At 37.4% G+C, this 23,881-nt stretch overlaps 1 protein-coding gene across 1 annotated transcript; it reads left to right on the plus strand.

Annotated features, from left to right (window-relative positions):
* Positions 1–766: 766 nt before the first annotated feature.
* Positions 767–22,585, plus strand: LOC147571467 (uncharacterized). The gene is made up of 9 exons (XM_086696353.1): positions 767–874; positions 1,255–1,296; positions 11,907–12,011; positions 15,160–15,213; positions 16,455–16,559; positions 17,076–17,129; positions 18,264–18,365; positions 21,472–21,525; positions 22,461–22,585. The coding sequence occupies exons 1-9, from the start codon at positions 799–801 to the stop codon at positions 22,583–22,585; spliced, it is 717 nt and encodes a 238-aa protein (XP_086552479.1). The 5' UTR covers positions 767–798.
* The last annotated feature ends 1,296 nt before the right edge of the window (positions 22,586–23,881 follow it).

The raw sequence follows: 23,881 nt of genomic DNA on the forward strand, positions 1-23,881 counted from the left end.
TACTAGGTAAATTTTAGGAGCAAATTATTTTATGCTGTATATTTCTGAACTTGGATATTTGATATTGTTTTAGCATGTCTAGATATTTTCTCTATGACCTAAATTATGTGTTTCTTGCAGCTACAGCTAGTAGAAAAATATATAAGACTAGTTTGCTGAATCGTGCAGAAGATGTAAAAGGTGAGTGAGATTCAAATAAAGATGTCAGATTGAGACTCTTGTGTTTTGCTTTTTTTCTTATTAAATATTGCCCCCTGCCATTCTCATATATATTTCCATGATTAGTTTTAATACACACATATGTTCCTACTGATTAAATAATTTTCTGTCTTGTTTTTAAAAGGTGTTCTAAATATTTAGGTTTACCTAGATTTTTGATGTGGAAATAATAAAATTTAGGCCCAGCTATAAAAATTTAAGATAGTATATCTTGAAATACAGTGACCAAACTGAATCTCCTTGTATAAATGTTTATATAAAAAATAACTATTATATTTGCAGTTTTTGCTGCTAAAATTAACCTGAGTGGTGTCTCAGCCTTATTCTGATGTATTGTGTTATGTAAGCTTATCTTCAGTGTGGGATATTTTGGGTATAAATGAATAGATAATTTTAGTCCATTAGTATTTCTCTTTAAAAATTTAAATGTCCTTAGCCTCTTTTTTTTATGATGAAATTGATACCACCATACATTAGGAATTTATATTATATTTTGATTTTTATTTTAATATCCTCGTATCTTTCTCTTTTGTTGGGTTGCAAGATGATGACCATGACCTTGACTCTATTCTTGAAAACATGGCAATCAGACTTACAGCTGAGGAACTTAATGATGTACGAGTTGCTTCAGATGCTTCAGATGTACCAGTTGATGGTGAGTGATTTAGATATCATTATGCCTTCATGAAAATTTGGGTTTTGCAGCTGACATTTTTTATAGGACTTATGTAGCTGAAATAAGAATTATTTTTTCTCTCAATATATTAATCTAAAGTTGATACTTATTCGTTTATTTAACAAATATTTACTGAGCACTATATAGCATGTATTCTGCTCAGTGCCAGAAATACAATGACCACGAAATACAGACATAGTCCTTGACCCAAGGAACTTAATGTCTAGTGTATCACAATTCTTAGTATTCTAGTAGAGGCTGAGAATGTTGCTGGGGCCTCAGTCAGGTTAGTAGTTTTCACAGGAACAAGGGCTTTGGTTTCAGCCAATATGAATGACATTTTTGCCACTTCTATATAGGCATGGATCATCATATCCTTGGACCAGACTTCACGATTCAAGGTCAGTATTGTATGTATTAAATAAAATATTAGGATTGAAGTGTGATGCATCACAAAGTAATCCCCACTTTAAATAAACCAAAAAAGAATATATTTAGCTGAGCACAATCCACTGAGGTCAAGCAATATCACCTAGAAACATTTTACTGAATACTGCCTCTTACCTGAAAAAATATTTTTTTTCACATGATTCATATACTATTTAGTTATGTCTTTGCCATGGGTTTTATACCCTTCTGATAGGGTGAGTTTTTTTTTTCCCCAAAAGATATTTTTATTGAATCATTCCTTAATTTTCAAGTACTACTGTGTACCAATGAAAAACATGTAGTTAGTTTTTTATTTGCTTATTTTCTTTATGCTTTTAAGTTTCCCTGGGACATCTGGAAAAAAATAACTAAGTGGGACTATCAACAATTGCCAGAGGTTATTTTTAGCTTCAGAAACTCACTTGGGGATGTCAGATAAAAGGCAGAATAGGAACCACCGAAAAACTCTCTCCTCCATAAGAGCAATGAGCAAACTGGCAAAAATGGTCAAAATTAACATTTTCAGAACTGGAAATTAACCAAAGGTTTGCTGCAATCTGGGAGGATTTAAGAGAAAAAAGACTGAATCTCAGTAAGAATAGTGAGCTTTGTGATATTTTAATTTGCCCTATTCCCATCCTCTGTCTTACAGCTCCGTAATAGCCTTGAAAAATAACATTTTCTATTTGCAGTGAAAACTAGTAGCCTGGAAACCACTGGAGGGAGCAGAGGGGAACTGGAGCTCTTTCAAAGCCTTATTGCCTAAGAACTGTCATTATTTGGTCTGTTTGGTGGTTCCTTGGAGTGAGGCTTTATATCTGTCTCCCTTTATGTATGAATTAATAAATGAATAATTCATGAGTATGGAAAGATGAATCAAGAGATAAACTGAAAAGAGCAGAAAAGAATAAGAAAAAATAATAATTATTTGGAGTCATAAAGAACTAATAGCAATTACTGCAGTGGTAGAGTAATAATTAGTCAGCAGCCATACTGAAATGCACGCAGTGATTAAGAAAGAAGAGGAGAAAGTATGTTAGTAAAAGACAAGAGATGAGAATTATGGCCTTTACTTCTTTTACTCTTGGTACCTGCATGAGTCTTGTCCCTGCCAGAACAAAGATGAACACAGAGAGCATGAACTGTCCTGTAGAGTTTATGAACTAGTGTGGCATCATAAAATGTTTTTCCTAGACTCCGAGTCCATTTTGCAAATACAAATTGAACCCCAGAAAGCCTGAAATTAAAAATTAAAAATGGACTCAAATAAAATAGTGGAAATACTGGACTCTGCCTTAAGCTTTTTTACAGTATGGGTACTTTATGTTTTCATTCTAAAGCTCTATCATTTTCTGGATCCCAACTAAGTCTTTTTTTTTTTTTTTTTTTTTAACAGCTAATGGGAACTTTGATGTTGGTATCTTAATGGATGGAATGGATGGAATAAAAGCCAAAACAGGTAATAGAATAACAACTAAGAGTAAGATGCTACTAGAAATCTAAGAACCAAATTCTTTCCACTAAATTACAATATAATGCTCTTTCCACATCATGATTGCATGGACTTTTAAAATCTGTCTTACACATCTTATAAAAATGTTTATGTATAAATGCCTACAGTTAGATAATAGATTATCAGAACTTTTAGCAATAAAACTTCAGCGCTCTTTGTTGTTTCCCAAGTCATTATCTGAAATCTCTGCCAATAATTAGCATACCTTCTTTTATGGCGGAAAGCTAAATTCCAGTTTAACACAGTAAAAAGTGAAGGAAAGTTTTGGTAAAGTTAGAGGCGATCTCAAAGCAATAAAAGTGCTGAGAAAACTATTTAGATCAGCAATCTGTATCATTCTAATGCACTGCGAAGTTTATACTCATAATCGCATGCTCTGTTGCCCTGCCTATCATTCAGAGATTATACTAGAAATAACAAGAAACCTCTGTAGGCCCAAAGGCCTATTTTTTAGGCTGGGTCTCTTTTCATTCAGCAGTTAGCTGTAATGCTACAAAGGCAATTTTTTTTTTTTAATTGTGTGGAATCACGACATCATTCACAGTAATACCAGAAGTCTCCCTTCTTTTGCTTTGAAGGAGAGGTTGAGGTCAATGACATGAAAAAAGTTCCAGGAAACATGGGGATAGAACTCAAAGATAAGAAACAGGGAGAGTTGGTGAACAATCTGCCAGTCGATGGTGAGAATTTCTCTAACAATTCTATTTCATATCTAAGTGAAAAAGATTGTCCAAAAAAATCTTTTACAAGGTAATGACTGTTTTCTCTTACGAAGACATACCTACGGGGTCCTCTCATTCTTAGTTGGGAATGAGGTGGCTTTAGTCAGAAATCCTGCGACCATGGTTGAGAAATCCTGGCTATTATTCTTGAATACACTGTGATTCTGAAATTTTAAAATGAGAAGAGGAAAAGGAAGGCATTGAAAAGTATGAAATGGAAATAAATGAGAAATTACAAAGAATAAATGGATGGGAGGGGTTCTGCCTGTTAGAGGGCCAGCAATAAGTGCCTTAGGTGCCAGTGAATGAAGAGTGGCCTTATTTTCTCCGTTTCATATATTTTTAAAAATCATTGAGAGTATATTTGTACTGTATGGAAAGGTAAAGTCTGACTTTGTGAAATGATGGCTTCTCTGTTGCTTAATAACGAATTTTGGTGAGATTTTGATTTGTATGCTTCTTAAAGCTGATACATCTATCAGGATAGGCTGATGGTTGGCACAGAGGCCTTTTTCATTAATTTATTCTAAATCAAAGGATAACTGACATATAACATTAGTTTCGTGTGGACAACATAGCGATTCAACAATTACACACATTATGAAACACCATGGTAAGTGTAGTTGCCTTCTGTTGTCATAGTTATTACATTATCGACTCTGTTCCCTATGCTATACTTTTCATCCCTCTGACTTATTTTCTTTATAACTAGAAGTTTGCACCTCTTAATCTTCTATTTCACCTAATCCCCCACCCACCTCTACTTTGGCAACCACCTGTTCTCTCTATTTATGAGTCTGTTGTTTGTTTGTTATACTTTTTAGATTCCACAAGTAAGCAAAATCATATGATATTTGTATTTCTCTGTCTCACTTACGTCATTTATCATAATAGCCTCCAGGTCCATCCATGTTGTCATTAATGGCAAGATTTCATTCTTTTTTACGGCCGAGTAGTATTCCGTTATGTGTATGTGTACCACCTCTTCTTTATCCATTCATCGGTTAATGGACACCTAGGTTGCTTCCCCGTCTTGGCTATTGTAAGTAATGCTGCAGCAAACAAAACGGCATAGTATCTTGCCAAATTAGCGTTTCCATTTTTTTCTTGTAAATACCCAGAAGTGGAATTACTAGACCATATGGTACTTCTATTTTTAGTTTTTGGAGGAACCTCCTTCCTATTTTCCAGAGTGGCTGCACCAATTTACATTCCCACCAATAGTGCACAAGGGCTCCCTTTTCTCCTCACCTTCACCAGGACTTATTATTTATCTTTTTGATACTACCCATTCTGATTGGTGTGAAGTGATATCTCATTGGGTTTTGATTTGCATTTTCCTGATGATTAGTGATGCTGAGCATCTTTTCATGTGTCTGTGGGCCATCTACATGTCTTCTTTGGAAAAGTCTATTCATGTGCTCTGCCCGTTTTTAAATTGGATTATTTGTCATTTTTCGGTGTTCAGTCGTATGAGTTCTTTGCATATTTTGGATTTTAACCCCTTACTGGATATATCATTTGCAAACACCTTCTCCCATTCAGTAGTTGCCTTTTTGTTTTGTTGATGGTTTCCTTTGCTGTGCAATGAAGGCCTTTAAAGATGAAAATATACATAAGATGTTAAATTTTGATACTTGCCACTTTTCAGATATTTTGATAGCATATTTATGCTTCTTTTAATCCGCCCATACTTTTGCAGACAATGTATGTTCTATCCTGGGGGATAGAGTTCCATAACTTATTGAAAAGTTTATAATTTGTGGCAAAGAAGAAAATAAGTCTAGTCTGAAAAGTGATTAATAAACAAAAAAATTAGTAATGGTTAAAGAAATTTACTCAGAAAAAGATATTTTTCTCTGGGTATCATCCACAAAAAAATCATGCTTATTGGATGGAAGGATGAAATTTGTTATCCCCACTAGTGTATTTCACTGAGTAGCTCACCGATTACCTTTAAAGCTTTCTGCTCTATGGACTGACCAAAGGAAGATATTTTATTCTAACTCTATTATTGAACATATTTTAAATATTTGAACAATGTAGTTAGCTATGTTTTTTGTGCTAGAACTTGTAACTATATATTATCCACGAATTAATAGTTTTGGTCACATTTAAGAGTGACTACATTTTGGTGTTATTTCTTTCAGTTTCCTAGGGGTGAGGATGATTGATATCAACAATCATGTTGATATAACAACAATCACTGTTCTGGAAAACATGAGGTTGAATCTTACAGAAAAGGAACCTAAAAATATGAGACAGAATCTACAAATTAATGCTGCGCATTTAATATAGCATTGAACCACTTGGGAAATCTTGGGCTTAGGAAGTGATGGAAAGACTCTCGAAAGCCACTAATTTGGCACTAAGAAGACATTTTAAAAACTCACAGAACACATCTCTAAATAGAAATGAATGCTATCCTAAAAACTTATATTAAGTTTATTATATCAACAACTTCTTTCACTGTGAATCATAAGTAATGCTGAGGTTTCCACAGGCCACAAAAGGCCAGAGAAGAGTCAGAGGGATAGGGAGCATGGAAGTAAGATGAAAAAGCATCTTAAATTGGAAAATCAAATCTAGGTCTATACCGCAGACATTGAAGTGAAGTACTGGCAATGGTTCAGTGGAAGTGACCTGGGAGTTCAGGAAAATGAGAATGGCTCCTGTTCTTGTCTGTAGCAATGAGATCTGTGGTCTAATAGCCCTAAGGTGCTAAAATATACCTTAGGCACCTTTTGCTGTCTCAAGTTGTCCCAAGATAAGGTGAAAGGCGACAGGTTCTAGTTTTACCCATCCTATTAAATTTTTCCAGATAATTAGAAAAGTCAAATGAGTCTTGGTACTCCTATTTAAAATGTTAAATGATACTATGAAGACATAAATTACACTTTCTCTCTTTTTTCATATCCTTAGCACGGGCTAATTAAGTTAATAATACACAGAAACGAATGCATTTTTAATATTGTAGAAACATTCCATTTTTCTTATTTCCCATCCCTATTGCGTTCCTAAGGTGGGAAGGGTAATGTGGGTAATTTGGACAGCATTCTGGGGGAAATGAGGATTAAGCTCCCAGAAAAGGAACAGAAAAAGCTGACCGAAAACCTGCTACTTAATGGTGAGGATTTTAGAAATAACTGTGTCTTTGAAGGGAGTTAGCGCTTGTGAACACGCATACCAGAATTTCTAAAGCACTCAGAAGATATTTGCAGATCTTAAGGAGGGATTAATTCCTAATGTAAAAGTCCTATTTCTTCATTTTTATAAACTCCAGGGAGCAGAATGAAGTTCTGTTTGTAGTTCATTATTTCATTTAACACTCTCTGAAAAAACTTCCTTTCCCCCATCATCCCTATATCCTCAAAATACTCAGATTTATGTCTTCAGATCAATTTTCCCACTCAAATATTGTGTGTTGTAAGTTTTATAGGACTTTTCTTTCTTTTTAAAGTTTATTTTTGAGAGACAGAGACAGTGGGGGAGGGTCAGAGAGCGAGGAGAGAGAGAGAGAATCCCAAGCAGGCTCTGCATTGTCAGCACAGAGCCCAACGCAGGACTGAATTCCACGAACCATGAGATCATGACCTGAGCTGAGATCAAGAGTCAGACACTTAACCAACTGAGCCACCCAGGTGCTCCGCTCAAGGAACCTTGTAATCTGTTGCAGTCTGTTCAAGTCTCAGTGACATGGTAGAAAGATGGTTTCATAGACAATGCAGAGATCGAGACCGAAACTTCCCTTATTTTCTTCCAATTTCTTCTTTGTCGTCTCCCCATTCTACCCCCATGTCCTTCTAGTCTGAGGCACCGAATGTCCCTTTTTGGGTTATCATTTACTTTATTGGGACTAATTACAATTTCATTATAGTTAGTAGCTTTATCAAAGGACTCTGTGAATACCCAGAACACCCCAAAACGAAACCCTATATCCTTTAGCTATCACCCTTTTATTCTCTCCCCACCACCCTACGAGCCCTAGGCAACTTACTAATCTATTTTCTGTCCCTATAGATTTACCTATTCTGGACATTTCATATAAGCGGGATAGTATGTAGTCTTTATGATTAGCTTCTTTCACTTAGTATGACGGTTTCAGGTTCATCTATATTGTAGCACGTATCAGTATTCCATTCTTCCTTTTTTCCAATTTATTTATGGTGGTAAGATGCACATAACATAAAGTTTACTACCTTAACCGTTTTTAAGTGTCCAGTTCAGTGTTATTAAGCACCTTCACATTTTTTGTGCAATGACTACCACCATCCGTCTCCAGAATTCTTTTCATTTTGTAAAATTAAAACTCTGTATCCATTAGGGGCGCCTGGGTGGCTTGGTCAGTTAGGCGTCCGACTTCGGCTCAGGTCACGATCTCACGGTCCGTGAGTTCGAGCCCCGCGTCGGGCGCTGTGCTGACGGCTCAGAGCCTGGAGCCTGTTTCCGATTCTGTGTCTCCCTCTCTCTCTGCCCCTCCCCCGTTCATGCCTTGTCTCTCTCTGTCTCAAAAGTAAATAACCGTTAAAAACAAAAACAAAAACGAAAACACTTCCCATTCTCCCCTGCCACGAGCCCCTGACAGCCACCCTTCTACTTTCTGTCTGTATGGTTTTGACTAATCTAAATACCTTATATAAGTGGAATCATGCAGTGTCTATTTCCGTGACTCGTTTATGTTACTTACCCTACTGTCCTCATGTTTCATCCAGGTTGTAACATATGTCAAAATTTCCTTCCTTCTTAAGACTGAATAATATTCTACTATAGGTATATATATTCATTCATCCATCAGTGGATACTCGAGTTGCTTCCACATTTTAGTGATGGTGAATATGTTCTGTGAACATGCGTATACAATTTCATTCCTTTTTGTTGCCTAATAACACATTCTGTTGTATGTGTATATGTTGTGTTTATTCACTCATCCTTTGATGGGCATCTGGGTTCTTTCTGCCTTTTGGCTCTAATGAGCATTTCCAAATATATACAAAGTAGGAAGAATAATATAATGAATGATAAGGAATAAAGAATAATAGAATGAACCTAGATTCAACAGTTATGAAGATTCATCTCACTTGCTTCTTATTTATTTATTTAATTCATTTTTGAGAGACAGACAGAGACAGAGCATGAACGGGGAAGAAGCAGAGAGAAGGAGACACAGAATCCAAAGTAGGCTCCAGGCTCTGAGCTGTCAGCACAGAGCCTGACGCGGGGCTCGAATTCACAAACCGCGAGATCCCGACCTGAGCCGAAGTCCAATGCTCAACCGACTGAGCCACCCAGGCGCCCCTCTTATTTATTTCAAAGCAAATTTTCATTTAGTCCTTATATACTTCAGTACACATCTTCTTAAAAGTATGGATTTTTTTGGGCGCCTGGGTGGCGCAGTCGGTTAAGCGTCCGACTTCAGCTCAGGTCACGATCTCGCGGTCCGTGAGTTCGAGCCCCGCGTCGGGCTCTGGGCTGATGGCTCAGAGCCTGGAGCCTGTTTCCGATTCTGTGTCTCCCTCTCTCTCTGCCCCTCCCCCGTTCATGCTCTGTCTCTCTCTGTCCCAAAAATAAATAAAACGTTAAAAAAAAAAATTTTTTTTTAAAAAGTATGGATTTTTTTACATGACTGCAATACCATTATACAGTTTATTTTTAAATTTCCCTTCTTTAAAATATTTTTTACAGTGAGCTTATTCAAATAAAGAACCCAACAAGCTTTACACACTGCATCTATTATGACACTTAAATCTCACGTACTCTACAGCTATTCCTCTACCTTCTTTGTCTTTTCTTTTTAGGCACTGATTTTTTTTTTAGAAACTGGGTTGCCGATCGTCTGGTAGCATTTCTATATACTAAAAAAAGAAAAATTTCCCATCTACTAAATTTACCCGTTTTTGTCTGTTTTCTCATCTCTCGTTTCTCTGTTGTCCGTATTCCTCATAAACCAGGAGTCAGCTCTGATGGCTTAATTATTTTCATCTTCAACATTTTTTGACAAGAATACTTCATAAGTAATACTGTTTATTTCACATTGCATTCCATCGGGAAATACAAATCTAGTTTATCTTTTTGAAAACGGCTCTACAGGTGTCCCAAATCATTTATTTAAAAGTCTGTCACCACATCCTTGAATTTGAGATGCCATCCTAACTATATACTTGATTTCTATGTGCACTTGTCTATTTTGAGAATTTCCATTCTGTTCTATTGGTCTGCTTATTCATGCTCTAAATTGTGTTGAGTATAACAGCTTTATAGTCTTTTGATATGAGTAGACCTAACCCCTCACTCCTCAGCCCTTGTACGCACACACACACACGCACACACACACGCTCCCTTGTCCACCCCGCCCAGTTCTGGCTGTTCTTTATAGAAACATCTTTTTTGTGTGACTTTTAGTAGGAGTGTATTTGTCTTGTTTTTTTTTTTTTTTCTTTCATTTTCCATTTGCTGTGTAACATATTTCCTGGTGAGAAGATTGATTTGTTAGGGTTTGAAAACCACTTGTATTATGAGAGGACTTATCACATGTACGTGTTTACTGTTGTGCCAAGTTTAAATCCCAACATAATGAAGAAATATGAAAGCATATCATGCACCCTTATTTCTTGTTTTCTGTGGTATAGAAATACTGACTACCCTTTCAACTTTAACATCGAAATCTTCCACATTCAATACAGATCCGCGTTATTGTGAGTCAAGATTTAACCACGTGGTGATGTACCCACTTGGCTGTAGCTCCGGCCTCCGTGGGTGCAGACAATGCCATATGCACGGTGTGCACCAGTAAGAGTGCCCCATAGACACCGTGAGCTGCCCACTAGGAAGCTCGGGAAAGACACACCACCGCTACTTGGCACTAAACCAAGGATTGTCCCAAAGGACTTTCCCGCAGCCCTAGATTCACTAGTGGGTAGAGGATGAGTTCCATGTGGTTCAAGGTCCCCTTCATGTTCCCATACAGCTGTCTTGTTTCCTTCCTCCCTCCTTCCTCCTCTTTCCCCCTTCTTTTCATTTCTAAGCATTTTTTTCTCTTTTTCGGCTATCCTGGGTCATTTTGTATTGTTTCCTATCTCCTGCAGATGCAGATACTTTTAGCTTGTTTTCCATTGCTTTACACATAGGAAGCACAATAGTTTTGTAACTTGTGACTGATAACTTCTTTATTTATTTATTTATTTATTTATTTATTTTTTATTTATATATGAAATTTATTGTCAAATTGGCTTCCATACAACACCCAGTGCTCATCCCAAAAGGTGCCCTCCTCAATACCCATCACCCACCCTCTCCTCCCTCCCACCCGCCATCAACCCTTAGTTTGTTCTCAGTTCTCAACAGTCTCTTATGCTTTGGCTCTCTCCCACTCTAACCTCTTTTTTTTTTTTTTTTTTTCCTTCCCCTCCCCCATGGGTTCCTGTTAAGTTTCTCAGGATCCACATAAGAGTGAAACCATATGGTATCTGTCTTTCTCTGTATGGCTTATTTCACTTAGCATCACACTCTCCAGTTCCATCCACGTTGCTACAAAAGGCCAGATTTCATTTTTTCTCATTGTGCCTGATAACTTCTAAATCTAAAGTTTTTATGAGCATGTTGCTGCTGCCTGTTATTTCTGCTTATTCTCTCTCAAGTAGCTTGTTTCGCTCTGTGTTTGATTCTTTTGAGTGTGAGCTATTTTCCTTGGAAAATTATAGAAAGAAACCTTTGAGGGTGAGGATGGAAGCATGTTCCCAAGGAATACTTGCCTTTGCTTCTGCTGGGCACTTGGACAGAATCACCCACACTCCATGAGGTCATCAACATGACAGTTCAAATCCAGATGGAGCAAGTATATTTAGAACAGAAGCAGTACCAGGGCTCTGCTTACCTCCCTAGGTTCCTACTTTTGATGAGGCTTTGCACTAGTAACGTACTCTCTTATCAGCTCTTTAGCACTTTTGAGGAGATGCTTTTTACATTTTATCCAAGATTTCAGTTTCCAGAGGAAGGTTGGTCTGAATAACATCGTCCTCCACATAAATGGAAACAGAACTTGATGATCGATTTTTGTCAGGAGTTGAGGCATCTAATCTGGGAGTTCAGGAAAAAAAAAAACAAAAACCCTCATTGTCAGCCACAGTTTGATTTTACCACTTGCTGTGAAAGATTTGAAAATTGCTCATTCACCTGGAAGATTTCTATTCGAATTCTAACATCCTTATTGACCCCCTTGATATATGTGAATAGACTATATTAAATCTTGTTTTCCCCATGAGACTGATAATCATTAATGCACTATGAGTAATGCGAGTGGTCACATTTTGGAATCAGTGAGTTTTCCCCGTATTCTTTACTTTTTCACAAGGAGAGATTATTGATGTCGATAAAATGGATTCTCCTTTGCAAACTATGGGGATGAACCTTTCAGAAGAGGAAATTAATGATCTGACACGTGACCTACCAGCCGACGGTGAGTATTTAAGATACGTTTGAATCGGTTAATCTGAGCTTCTATAAAAGAATCTCTGAAAACTCTACTTTGGCATTAAGAAGACGGAAAACATGAAAGATGACTCAGACTGGAAGTAAACATGTTTTGCCCCTTGACATTTTCAGTAACTTCATTTCCACTTGGAGTATGGCCAAGGCCAAGGCCGCTATTAGAACTGAACAAAATTAGAGAGAGACACTGCTGTGGAGGGAAGGGAGTGGGGTGCATTAAATAGAAGAAACTTTAACACAGAAAAAATTTTTAAAAATTATAGAGAAAAGAGAGCAGAGCCCGAAGTGGGAAATTATTTTTAATTTCTTTTAAGTAAGCTCTAGGCCCAGTGTCGAGCTCAGTTCACAACCTGAGATCAAGAGTTGCATGCTTTACCACCTGAGCCAGCCAGGTACCCCTAAGTGGGAGGTTATTAAAATAGCATTTCTGTCTTTGCCTCACCATTTTCAAGGACACGTAGAAAGGCAGAATAGGGGCGTTTGGGTGATTCAGTCTGTTGAGCGTCCAACTCTTGATTTCGGCCCAGGTCATGGTCCCAGGGATGTGGGATCGAGCCCTGCATCCAACTCTGTGCAGAGTGTGGCCTGCTTTGGACTGTCTCTCTCTCTCTGTCTCTCTTTCTCTCTCTCTCTCTCTCTCTCTGTCTCTCTCGTGCACACGCGCGCTCACTCTCTCTCTCTTAAAAGAAAAAAAAAGCATGATAAAGGAGGAATATGAAGTGTAGGACCTATTTCCTGCACCAAAAGAATAGGACCAAGTTTTCCAGATACCCTTGAGGGGAAAAGGAACAGTAACCACTCAGGCCTGAATGTGTGGAATGTCTGAATGCTCAGCGGCCCCACCTATGCCTCTGCTTACATCCCATCATTCTGAGCTGGATTCCATGGTCCAAGGACTGACTGTTCCCAAAGCTCTAATCTCCCTTGATGGGCTAGAGACAAAGTCTCAAGTTTAGTACATTCTGAATTGGGGCTAAAAGAATTCTCAAGCTAAATAAGCAAATGTTAAATATCAGCCTGAGAACGTTATAGTAGGGCTAAGAAGTATCTGTCTGGAACATGCCTTAACTATCATATAACCTTAGATGAATCAATACTTGCTCATCTTATTAAGGTGCATTTATTCACGTCATTGTGTAAGATAAGCAGTGTACCCTTAAAAATATTTTTGTTAATTCATTTGATTTATTCTCTAATTTTTACCTCTGGTAGTGTACTAGAAGGACCATGCAAGTGGTCTTCACTGTCTTGTTTTCTTTGCTTGCAATGGTGTATCCGTGAATGAGACTAGATATGGAACAATCAGCTTTCATAATAGAAAACTATTTTTTGTCTATTTGAGATTATGGTGGAATTTTTTTTCATATTGCTAAAAAAAGCAGAATTATGGGTGGAAATATAGCAATTATTTGAAACTATCCTCTGGTATTGCCAATGATTTCTGTTCCTTATTTTAAAATAATAATTTCAGATCAACCAACATAATGAAAATCATTGTGAGATTAAAAAGTACACATGAAATAAAATGGACATGTGGAATGATTAATCCTTTTTTCTTTAAATCAGAGTTAGAATTTTTTTTAAGTTAATTTATTTATTTTGAAAGACACAAAGAGAGCGTAAGCGGGGGCTGGGACAAAGAGGGGGGTGGACAGAGGATCCAAAGTGGGCTCTGTGCTGACAGCAGCAAGCTTGATGCAGGCTTGAACTCATGAACCGTGAGATTACGACCTGAACTGAAGTCGGATGCTTAACCGACCGAGCCACCCAGGCACCCCCAGAGTTAAAATTTTTAAGTTATTGCTTATTGGTGATCTGCTCATCTGAAGAGTTACCATCAGTATTGAGCTTAAAAAGAAGTTTTGTGAAAGATTAAGGCTCAAGCATAGAGCCCCAATTATATCATTTGGGACAGAAAGACCCCATTTAGGGCAAAGCTTTTCTCATACTGTGTCTGTCAGGACGGAGATATGAATTTACTGGAGAGGGCAAGATTCAGTTGAAATGGGACCCAAGTTAAATAGCGAATTTTACACCAAATAGGTGTTATCATCTTTGTTTCTGAGAATTTCCGGTGGCCCCGTAAAACTGACACATATCTTCATGCTTTCCTGACCTCACTAATTGGTTTTACTACAGAAATAACTTTTGGAATGTTCTGCCTCAAAAGATCCAGAAGAAAAACAAGGAAGATTCTCGTTTAGCCTAGATTTAGCAACCAATGAATAAATGTATATTTATCCTGCTCACTGTTCTAATACTTGTTATTGTGTACATGTAAGTGTCACACAGCTTCTGCTAAGAGTCACTGCGTACTTCTAATACTTCAGTAAATCTTTTTGAGTTATCCAGGACCTTCATTTGTAAATTTTCCATGGTATAGGGGTTTTTAGATACTGTATACTGTAATTTATTACTTACAATCTAAAATCAGGAATTTTTCAAGTAACTTACCAACAGTGACAGTTTTTTAGGTCGTTTTTCTTTCTTGGCAAAATATAGATCTCAAAAATCATCTATTCGTGAGATATTTCTGTTCTTTACCATATTAATGTCTTTTTAAATATTAATTTGTATGAAATTCAATTTGTCTACTATGTCTACTACGAAAACTATGCAAATCATTAGAGTTGGGAAGTTAAGCTCAAAATGAATATTGCCCTCAAGCAAATCGTACGTCATGCAAATCAAGAGTAAACTGGTCTGCCTGGGTCAGTGAACATGAAAGGAAATAGTAATTAGAATCTCAGTAAAGAAAGAGATCATTTCAAAAGTCCCGTTAAAACAGTGGTGAATAAGATCCCAGTTTTAAATTTTGTTTTCCCTGGCGTGGCCCAAATCATCTTTGGTTTTCCAAAGTGTAAAGCTAAAAACAAAGTCTGATGAAAAGAGGTGACTTTTGAATCTCACACCTTTAGCGTTTTGCCATATGACAATGGATGAAAGCAGTTGTTAAAACGGGCACCTTTATAACAAGCAGAGTGATTATTTTCCATGTCCTTTTGTGCTCCTTGGGGTAGGTGGGGGATAAAAAGTAGCCAATGAATGCCATTGTGCTTCCTGTTTTGCATTTCTCAGTGAATGCCACTATGTATTTGATTTACATTTTCTTACAGTTCATGGGAAGGTTGAAATGAGAACGCACATGGATGGAATGAAACCTTTTACAGGTAAATAAGAGACTGTCACTTTTGTCCTGGAAAATATTTTGCTCACAGGGATGGATGATCAAAAACAGTTTGGGGAAGGGGGTCAAAATGCCACAAAGCTCTCTTACTATAAGTCACCTTTTTCTCAATTCTGCTTTCACTTGGTTGAGGTACCAAACTTTGACTATTTTCCAGAGTTCTAAGGAAGTTGATTCTGATAGTTCTTTCTCACTCATTGTGTTCCGGTGGAAGGATAGTTTCATGAAGCAACCCACTCACTGCTCAGCTGTTTTTGCCAATGTCGCTCAATCTTTCAATAAGAAATTACTTTTAAGTAGATCTAGAGGATACAATGTTAAGTGAAATAAATCAGCCAGAAAAAGACAAATACCGTTTGATTTCACTCATGTGGAATTTAAGAAACAAAGGAATGGGGTGCCCGGGTGGCTCAGTCAATTAAGCATCCGACTTCGACTCAGGTCACGATCTCATGGTTCATGAATTTGAGCCCCTCATTGGGCTCTGTGCTGACAGCTCTGAGCCTGGAGCTGCTTCAGCTTCTGTGTCTCCCTCTCTTTCTCTGCCCCTCCCCCACTCACGCTCTGTATTTCTCTCTCTCTCTCTCTCTCTCTCTCTCTCTCACAAATGAATAAACATTAAAAAAAATTTAAAAAACAAACAAACAAACAAAAAAAAAACAGAAACACAAACCAAAAAAAAACTAGACTCTGAACTATAGAGACCACATTGTTGCCAGAAGGGAGGTGGGGGAGGGGATGAGTGAAATAAATTGATGGGATTAAGAGTTCATTTGTTATCATGAGCACCGATTAAGGTCTAGAGTTGTGGAATCATTATATTGTGCATTGTACACTTATTCCAGTTACATTGTAAAGCCCTGACAGGATCAAATTATTGTCATTATGAAGAAAAAAGTCACATTATTCAGAGACAAGAATAAATACAATAAATGATAGCTGAATTTATACTATTTTCATCTAGTATCTTAATTTGCTGGCCAATTATAAAACAAATTTGTTCTCAGCAGAGCAGACTTGTTCCCAGAAATAAAAGACCTTCCTTTTGTAAACACTAAGGGGTTATGTTCTATTATGTGACTTCCCCATAATTCTGTGTAGACGTGTCTCATTGTCCCCTTCCATTTCCTCAAATGGGGGGGGGATGCATTATAATGAGAATGAATTTTTCACCATTTCATGGAATGATTATTCTCAGACATTAATGTTCTTGTATTTTCAAAGGAAAAAAGGTTCATGTCAGTGATCTGGAGAAAGTTCTGGGAAGCATGGGGATCGAGCTCACAGCTGAGGAGCTTAAAAAGCTGCAGGAAACTCTGCCAATTGATGGTGAGCTATACAGAAGCCACAAAGACTTTCTAGGGAACTTGGTTTTGTGGCCCGTGTGAACAATTTAAAATTTTTACCTGTCGAGGGCTTTCTGAAAAATCCTGAAATTGATTAGGAAAAGGCATTGTCATTTGGATTTAGTCTGCAGTTTACCAAACCCTTCAGCCATAGCTTTGCCATCTGAGTGTCAGGTAGTTGATCAGCCTATATCCTCAGGAAGAAAAGGAAGGAAACTGGAGGGGACGAGGAAAAGAAATAAAAGGGGAAGTGAACAGAAAAAGGAAAGGTGTGATTGTTTCAACAGAATAGTGTTTCCCTCAGCTGTCAGTCTCCTACTTGCCAGAAAATATATATATTTGTCACACTGAGACAGTTTTCTTTTCCATAACTTCTTTTTAAATTTAATACTGAGACAGAACACATGTCCCACTCAGTTACAGTTGTTTTACTGAAGTTATAAGTAAGTGGATGTTCATACCATTTCCCTTCTGACATGAATTGTTCCTTTTCCTATAGCTGCTGGAAACGTATTTCAGAATGCAATGCTGGATGGGGTGAAATCCACTCAGGGTAGGTTAAAAGCCTGATAAGAAAGGCAGAGACATCTGAAATCTTCAAGGTTCACATTTATCATTTAGACAGCGTCCTGTCTAGCTTCCTATGTATAGATCACTTAGTTACTTTCTTTCATTTTAAGTTTGTTTATTTACTTTGAGAGAGAAAGATGGTAAGTGGGGGAGTGCAGAGAGAGAGAGAGAGAAGGGGAATCCCAAGCAGGCCCTGCACTGACAGTGCAGAGCCGGACGCAGGGCTTGAACTCCCCGTCGCTGAGATCACGACCCGAGCTGAAATCAAGAGTCGGATGCTTAACCGACCGAGCCACCTAGGCACCCCAGTTACTTAGTTACTTTCGTCATCGTAATATTTTACGCTATCATGTCTCAATCCATCTTGCTAGGAATCCATACTCACAACCCCAAAAACCTAATCATACACAGCAAATTATGAAGAAAAGAATTACCGAATTTTTAGGGAGTTGTGTAAGGAAAGCTTGTTATGAAGGAAGATTGAAGGCACATCCATAGAAACAAAAAGTAGGTTAGGGTTGCGGGGGGCTGGGTGGAGAGGGGAGTGGGGAGTGACTACTTAATATGTATGGGCTCTCCTTTGGGGATGATGAAAATGTTTTGGAACTGGAAGTGATATTTGTACAACATTGTGAATATGTACCAAATTCCACTGAGGTGTTCACTTTAAAATGATTGATTTTATCTAAAAAAGTGCTAAGATTCTGCTTGTTTTTAAGGTTACCTTATGATCGTCACTCTGTTTTAATATTAGTTAGTTAATAAATTAGTGAGGTCCTATCATCAAAGCTCATTCCTATTCTCTCTAATATTGGTTATAATCAAATCACGTAGCCTATCCCTTCATGAGCTGTTTATAATACAGGCTTCCATTCAAGGTTTAAAGGACGAATTACTAATTCTGATTTTTCTGTTGATTATTTAATGCTCTTAGACATGTTAAATGGGAGTTCATACAGAAAAGTAATAATCACAGAAGTACATTTTCTCTTTTGTTTTTTATTGTAATAATGACAAAGTATATATATTCAGATAACAATTCGCATTCACAAATATATTTCTAATATTTTAAACTCATTTTTTTTTCATGTTTCGTTCCTGTATGTTTCCTAAGCAGGCAGAGTTAAGGTGAATACCCTGGACACTGTCCTGGAAAACTTGGGAATCAAGCTCACACAAAGGGAACACGAAGATGTGACAGAAAATCTACCACTTACCGGTGCGTGTTTCACATACTACTGTATCTTACAGGAGACTTTCTGCACTTGTACATGAGTGTGTCCATAATTAGTTTTACCTAGTATCAAAATGACATTTTTGCAAAGCTTAGAGAAGAAACTAGGCTTCTCTTCATTTCTATAAGCCCCATATCTTTAACCTCTTCTCTTTTGGATTCCAGGCATCACACACAGAACTATTATAACTACTTTCTGATCCAGTAATGAATTTACAAGGAGCAAAATGAATCTCATAGGCTGGCGAATAGAAAGGAAGGAAGAAAAATATGACTAATTTCCGTATTATTAGTATCCCTCAAATAGTTGTGTCCTAAGCCCATTAATCACTTTAACTTTTACAATTCCGTGTTACAATTCTCAGTGGACAGTGTTATCCACACTCCTATTTCCAAGTGTCATTATATGCTGAAAACTTCTAGATGTTTTTCTGCAGCCCAAATTCCTCCCCAAATATGGGTTGGGTAAAACCACATCCAGATTCCTGTTGGGTTGTATCTGCCAAATTCATTCTTGCTCAGCAAAGCCTCAGATCTTAAATTCACTATATTTAAAAATACCTACCCCAAACTATCTCCTAATTATACATTCCCTTTCTCAGCTGGTGGCACCATCATGTTCTTAGTAAAACAAATTTAAAAATTGACATTTTTCAGGGCACCTGGGTGGCTCAGTCGGTTAAGCCTCCAACTTTGGTTTAGGTCATGATCTCGCTGTCCACGAGTTCGAGTCCCGTGCTGGGCTCTGTGCTGACAGCTCAGAGCCTACAGCCTGCTTCAGATTCTGTGTGTGTCTCTCTCTCTGCCCCTCCCCCAATTGTTCGTTTTCTCTTTCTCTCTCTCTCAAAAAATAAATAAATATTAAAAAAAAACCGAATTGGTATTTTTCACTGCAACTTTTCCTTAGTGCCACATCTCATTGAATACCAAGTCCTACCAATTAGGAGTGCTGACTATTTCATACATCTGTGATCTGACCCTTGCTTTCCTTTTAGCTTTATCTTACATTATTTCCTGCTTCCACATTGCCCTATAACACTGAGGTGTCTGAACCATAGTATTGGATATAGGCAAGATTCTTATATAGTCGGCTCTCCACCCTGTTGCAAAGCAGTAGCTATAAATGGATGAATTTTAGCGGGAGCATCTCCTGATTTTATCATTTGCTGTATGTCAACCCAACTACTCTATTACAGTATGTTTACTTGTCCGTCTCACCCCAGAAACTGACTTGTTCAGAAATTATATTAAATTTATTATTAAATATATTTTAATCTTTAGTGCCTCATATGGTGCCTGAAATTTAGTAGATAATTCATAAAATTTTCTTCAATTAATATACAGATCTTCTTTGTTATTTAATGCTTATACCATGGCATCTGATTTGATTATCCAATTGTCCTTTTCCACATACTCTCCAACTCCTAGAACAAAAATACTTAGGCATATTTCACCAGCCAATTCTTGCCCATAAAATTAATCTCAAAGTTTACCTTTCCCAGAGCTCCCTGATCCATGGAATTCACTTTATTTACTCTTCCTCTTAGTTTAAAATTCATCCTATTCACACATATATTATTATACACTTAGCATATTGTATAAAAAGGGAGTGTCTTTATATCACTCTTCTTTGTTTATGAACTGTGATTTTCTTGTAAGTAGAAACCATACGTACATCATCTTATATTTAGAGGCAATAAATATTGAAGAATGAATGGAATGATGGAATAATTAGACTAAACAAATGAAAAACAGTGAAAAATACAAATAATTCAAAGTGACAGAAAGTCTTCAAGAGGAACGTCAAATATAGGCTGGCCTTCTAACACTTCATTTGAGCAGTACATAACCAAAGGGCTCCAAATCATTGGTATAAATGTTATCAAAGCAAAAAGACAATTGCCTAATCATCACTCATGCAGTTTTCTGCTTTCCAAAGAAGGTTTGGCAGAAATTATACTCATTTTGAAACAACCAGCAACATCCTGGCCAATTTCAGTGGCATACAAGGGAATACTTGTTCATACTCAGCACACGGGTGCAAACTTGGCCTTCTCTTGAACCCCCCCCTCAGAACCATCCTCATTCCAAGTTATTCCCAATAAGGCATAATATTCTTCTAAAGTTTATTGCTTTTTTTTTTATGACTCGTTACCCTTTAAAAAAAAAAATAATTCCTAGTGTTACACAAGGACTTCATGAAGCCTTAGGACATAGGAGAGCAAGTCTACACATTCAACTCATCATGTAGAATTTTTTTTTTTCAACGTTTATTTATTTTTGGGACAGAGAGAGACAGAGCATGAACGGGGGAGAGGCAGAGAGAGAGGGAGACACAGAATCGGAAACAGGCTCCAGGCTCTGAGCCATCAGCCCAGAGCCTGACGCGGGGCTCGAACTCACGGACCGTGAGATCGTGACCTGGCTGAAGTCGGACACTTAACCGACTGCGCCACCCAGGCGCCCCATAGAATTTTTATTAACCCATTAGCTTTCAGTGAACTGTTGAATCCCCTTTGTGACTAGTTATGATGTTACCACAAGTCCTTTCAGTTTGGAGACTCTCTGAAATATCTACCCGTCTTTTAGGGTTAAAGAGAAATACATACCTATCTTTACACACAAGTATATGTAGTGTTAATAGAAGAAACAGGTCACCAATTTGTGTGATCAAAAATCCCAAGATAGTTGTGATAGACACAGAAACTAGAGAAAGACAAATTGGGAAAAGGTAAGAAGACAAGAAAGGTGGTCCCCAAAGACTCCTCTGACAAATGTGGCTGAACCAAAGCTGATAAATGGCTACACAGCCAAATAAGTCACTGGGACCTTTCACCCTGCCAGTAAGATGGAGAGCAGCCTTCAAATTCAAGAGGTACATTCAAGACTCCATTTCGTCCAAGAGATAAAGACTCTCCCTCAACTAATGTGGAGTTAATTCTTTAAATCCAGGGTTTATATCCTTATAGTTGAGTCAGATAAAGCAGTGGAGCTAATGAACTTCGATCTCTTATTTCCCAATTTACCCTATTTTTTGTCTGTTTATATGTGGCTCTCTGGCCTTATTACCTTATTTTGGCTTTCCTTGTAGCTAACGGGAAGGTTGAGCTCAGCACATTGATGGATGCAGTGGCCACTGTTACAGGTTAGTGAACAATTACTGTGACTCTAAGCTCCTAATTCGTACATTAAGTTATATTTTAATGCTCTATTCCAACTCTCCCATCACTACCTTTTTACTCTGCCATTTTACCATTTTATTGGGGAAGTGTTTCTACTTTAATTGTCTAAACTACGGGTTGGCAAACTCTGACCCTTGGGCCAAATCTGCTTCCGTTTGTGTAAACGATTTCATTGGAACACATCCAGCCCATTAGTTTGTGCGTTATTTATGGCTGCTTTTACCATACAAAGGTGGAGCTGAGTAGTTGTGACAGAGATCATAAGTCCTACAAAACCTAGAATATTTTCTATTGTTTATAAACTTTTATAGAAAAGTTGGCTGACTCCTAGCCTAGAGTTTAACTTCAGAGTGATCTTACATCCTAGATTGTTATGGTTTACCACTGAGGGAGATTAATTTTAACGAATTATTTTTAATACCCTCTTTTACTCCAAGTAGTCCTTGTATACGTGATAAATTGTATGGAATTTTAACTTTTGATATTTACACTATATACTGAAGTGCAATGCTTGATAAAAAATTCTTGATCCTCTGAGGTTTCTTCCAAACAGTACTTTGATATGCATAATCTGAGTGTCAAGGGAAACAGACTTTCTGCAATTGTAGCCTCAAAGTACTAGCCCAGAGTACGCAGGACAGAAAGGCTGATGGACCCAGTTAAAATGTTTGAGTCACACAGTATTAAATCATTTAAAAACACACAGCAAAAAAAAAAATAAATAAAATAAAATAAAATAAAATAAAATAAAATAAAATAAAATAAAAACACACAGCAAAAATGGGGCAGAAATATGGAATACATTAACAAATTCAGGGTAGAGTGAATGGAAGGACTACACTACTTGAATCTAAGGTGTGTGATGTGCATAATAAGTTTTGTGTCTCTCTCTGTTCAGCAGCATTAGTTTTTCCTGCTGCTGATGTGGTTATAAGGACCAGAATTGAGATTCAAGCAGATGGACCACAGATGGAAAGTGCTCTAGCCTGTGACACAAACCCTTTCAGAAAGACTCAGGGTTAGGGGCACCTGGGTGGCTCAGTCAGTTGAGTATCTGACTCTTGACTTTGTATCAGGTCATGATCTCACAGTTCGTGAGATCGAGCCCCATGTCAGGCTCTGCACTGACAGCACAGAGCCTGCATGGGATTCTCTCTCTCTCTCTCTCTCTCTCTCTCTCTCTCTCAGTCTCTCTGCCCCCTCCCCCACTCTATCTCAAAGTAAATAAACTTAAAAAAACAAAAACAAAAACAAAAAAAGAAAGACACAAGGACAAGTACCTGTTGTTAATAGTTGTAGTTTGCCATTAAGGCCATCAAAGAGCCATAGGTTTTGTGTTCCTTGAGCAGAGGACACAGAAGACCTAAAAATGGTGTCACCAATGGATTGCCAAATTAGAGTCATTTGAACAAGTGTCATAAATATTTACCACATCTTGAATATTTGGTGCCTCAAGCAATGTTAGAGTATCACAAATATTTAGCGCTTCTTATACATTTAGTCTAACATGTATTTAGTGAACATGTTCTCCATGTGCATGTAATGCCTCATGAGTATTAAATATTGCTCAGTTCTTTCATTCCCTTCTATCTAACTTACATACCCTTTACTTAAAAACTACTTGTCTGTACTGCAAAACATCTTTTTTTTTTTTTAATTTTTTTTTTTCAACGTTTATTTATTTTTGGGACAGAGAGAGACAGAGCATGAACGGGGGAGGGGCAGAGAGAGAGGGAGACACAGAATCGGAAACAGGCTCCAGGCTCTGAGCCATCAGCCCAGAGCCTGACGCGGAGCTCGAACTCACGGACCGCGAGATCGTGACCTGGCTGAAGTCGGACGCTTAACCGACTGCCCAGGCGCCCCTGCTCTGTACTTTTAGAGCCAGAAGATAATAAAGAACAAAAGTGACATGAAGCTTCTATTTACATATTTGTCATCTACAAATTAGACAAAACATAATAATGTGTGCAAATGCAGTGTCTTAGTTGTTTTTGGTCTAGTAAGGAAAAATGAATCTGAGATCCTATAGAATCCCAAATTTCTATCTTTGTAATATGCTTTCATGTTAATGTCTTTAAATATTGATTTAAAAATATACAGAATCTCTACTTTTAAAATTATCTCAAGCCAATCACTGAAGTGATCATTAATTTACTCATAGGGAATAAAGGAGTAAGAAACTCTGTGTCAAAAAAAAAAAAAAAAAAAAAAAGTCAGGAACTACTAAGTATCAGCTTATTACATAAGGAGATCAATTGTAAGAGCCAGATACAAACATTAATATGTAGCACACAAAAATTGTAAATTCTGTTCCTT

This window comes from Puma concolor, unplaced genomic scaffold, assembly GCF_028749965.1.
Source record: "Puma concolor isolate L17-30 unplaced genomic scaffold, mPumCon1.1.hap2 unalloc_scaffold_26, whole genome shotgun sequence".
Classification (NCBI taxonomy): Eukaryota; Metazoa; Chordata; class Mammalia; order Carnivora; family Felidae; genus Puma; species Puma concolor.

Coding starts and splice junctions, on each gene's coding strand:
- LOC147571467 (XM_086696353.1), top strand. CDS start 799: ATGGCAATCAGACTTACAGCTGAGGAACTTAATGATGTACGAGTTGCT. Junction 1,297..11,906: donor ACCAGACTTCACGATTCAAG/GTCAGTATTGTA, acceptor CTTTTTCACAAG/GAGAGATTATTGATGTCGAT. Junction 12,012..15,159: donor ACGTGACCTACCAGCCGACG/GTGAGTATTTAA, acceptor ATTTTCTTACAG/TTCATGGGAAGGTTGAAATG.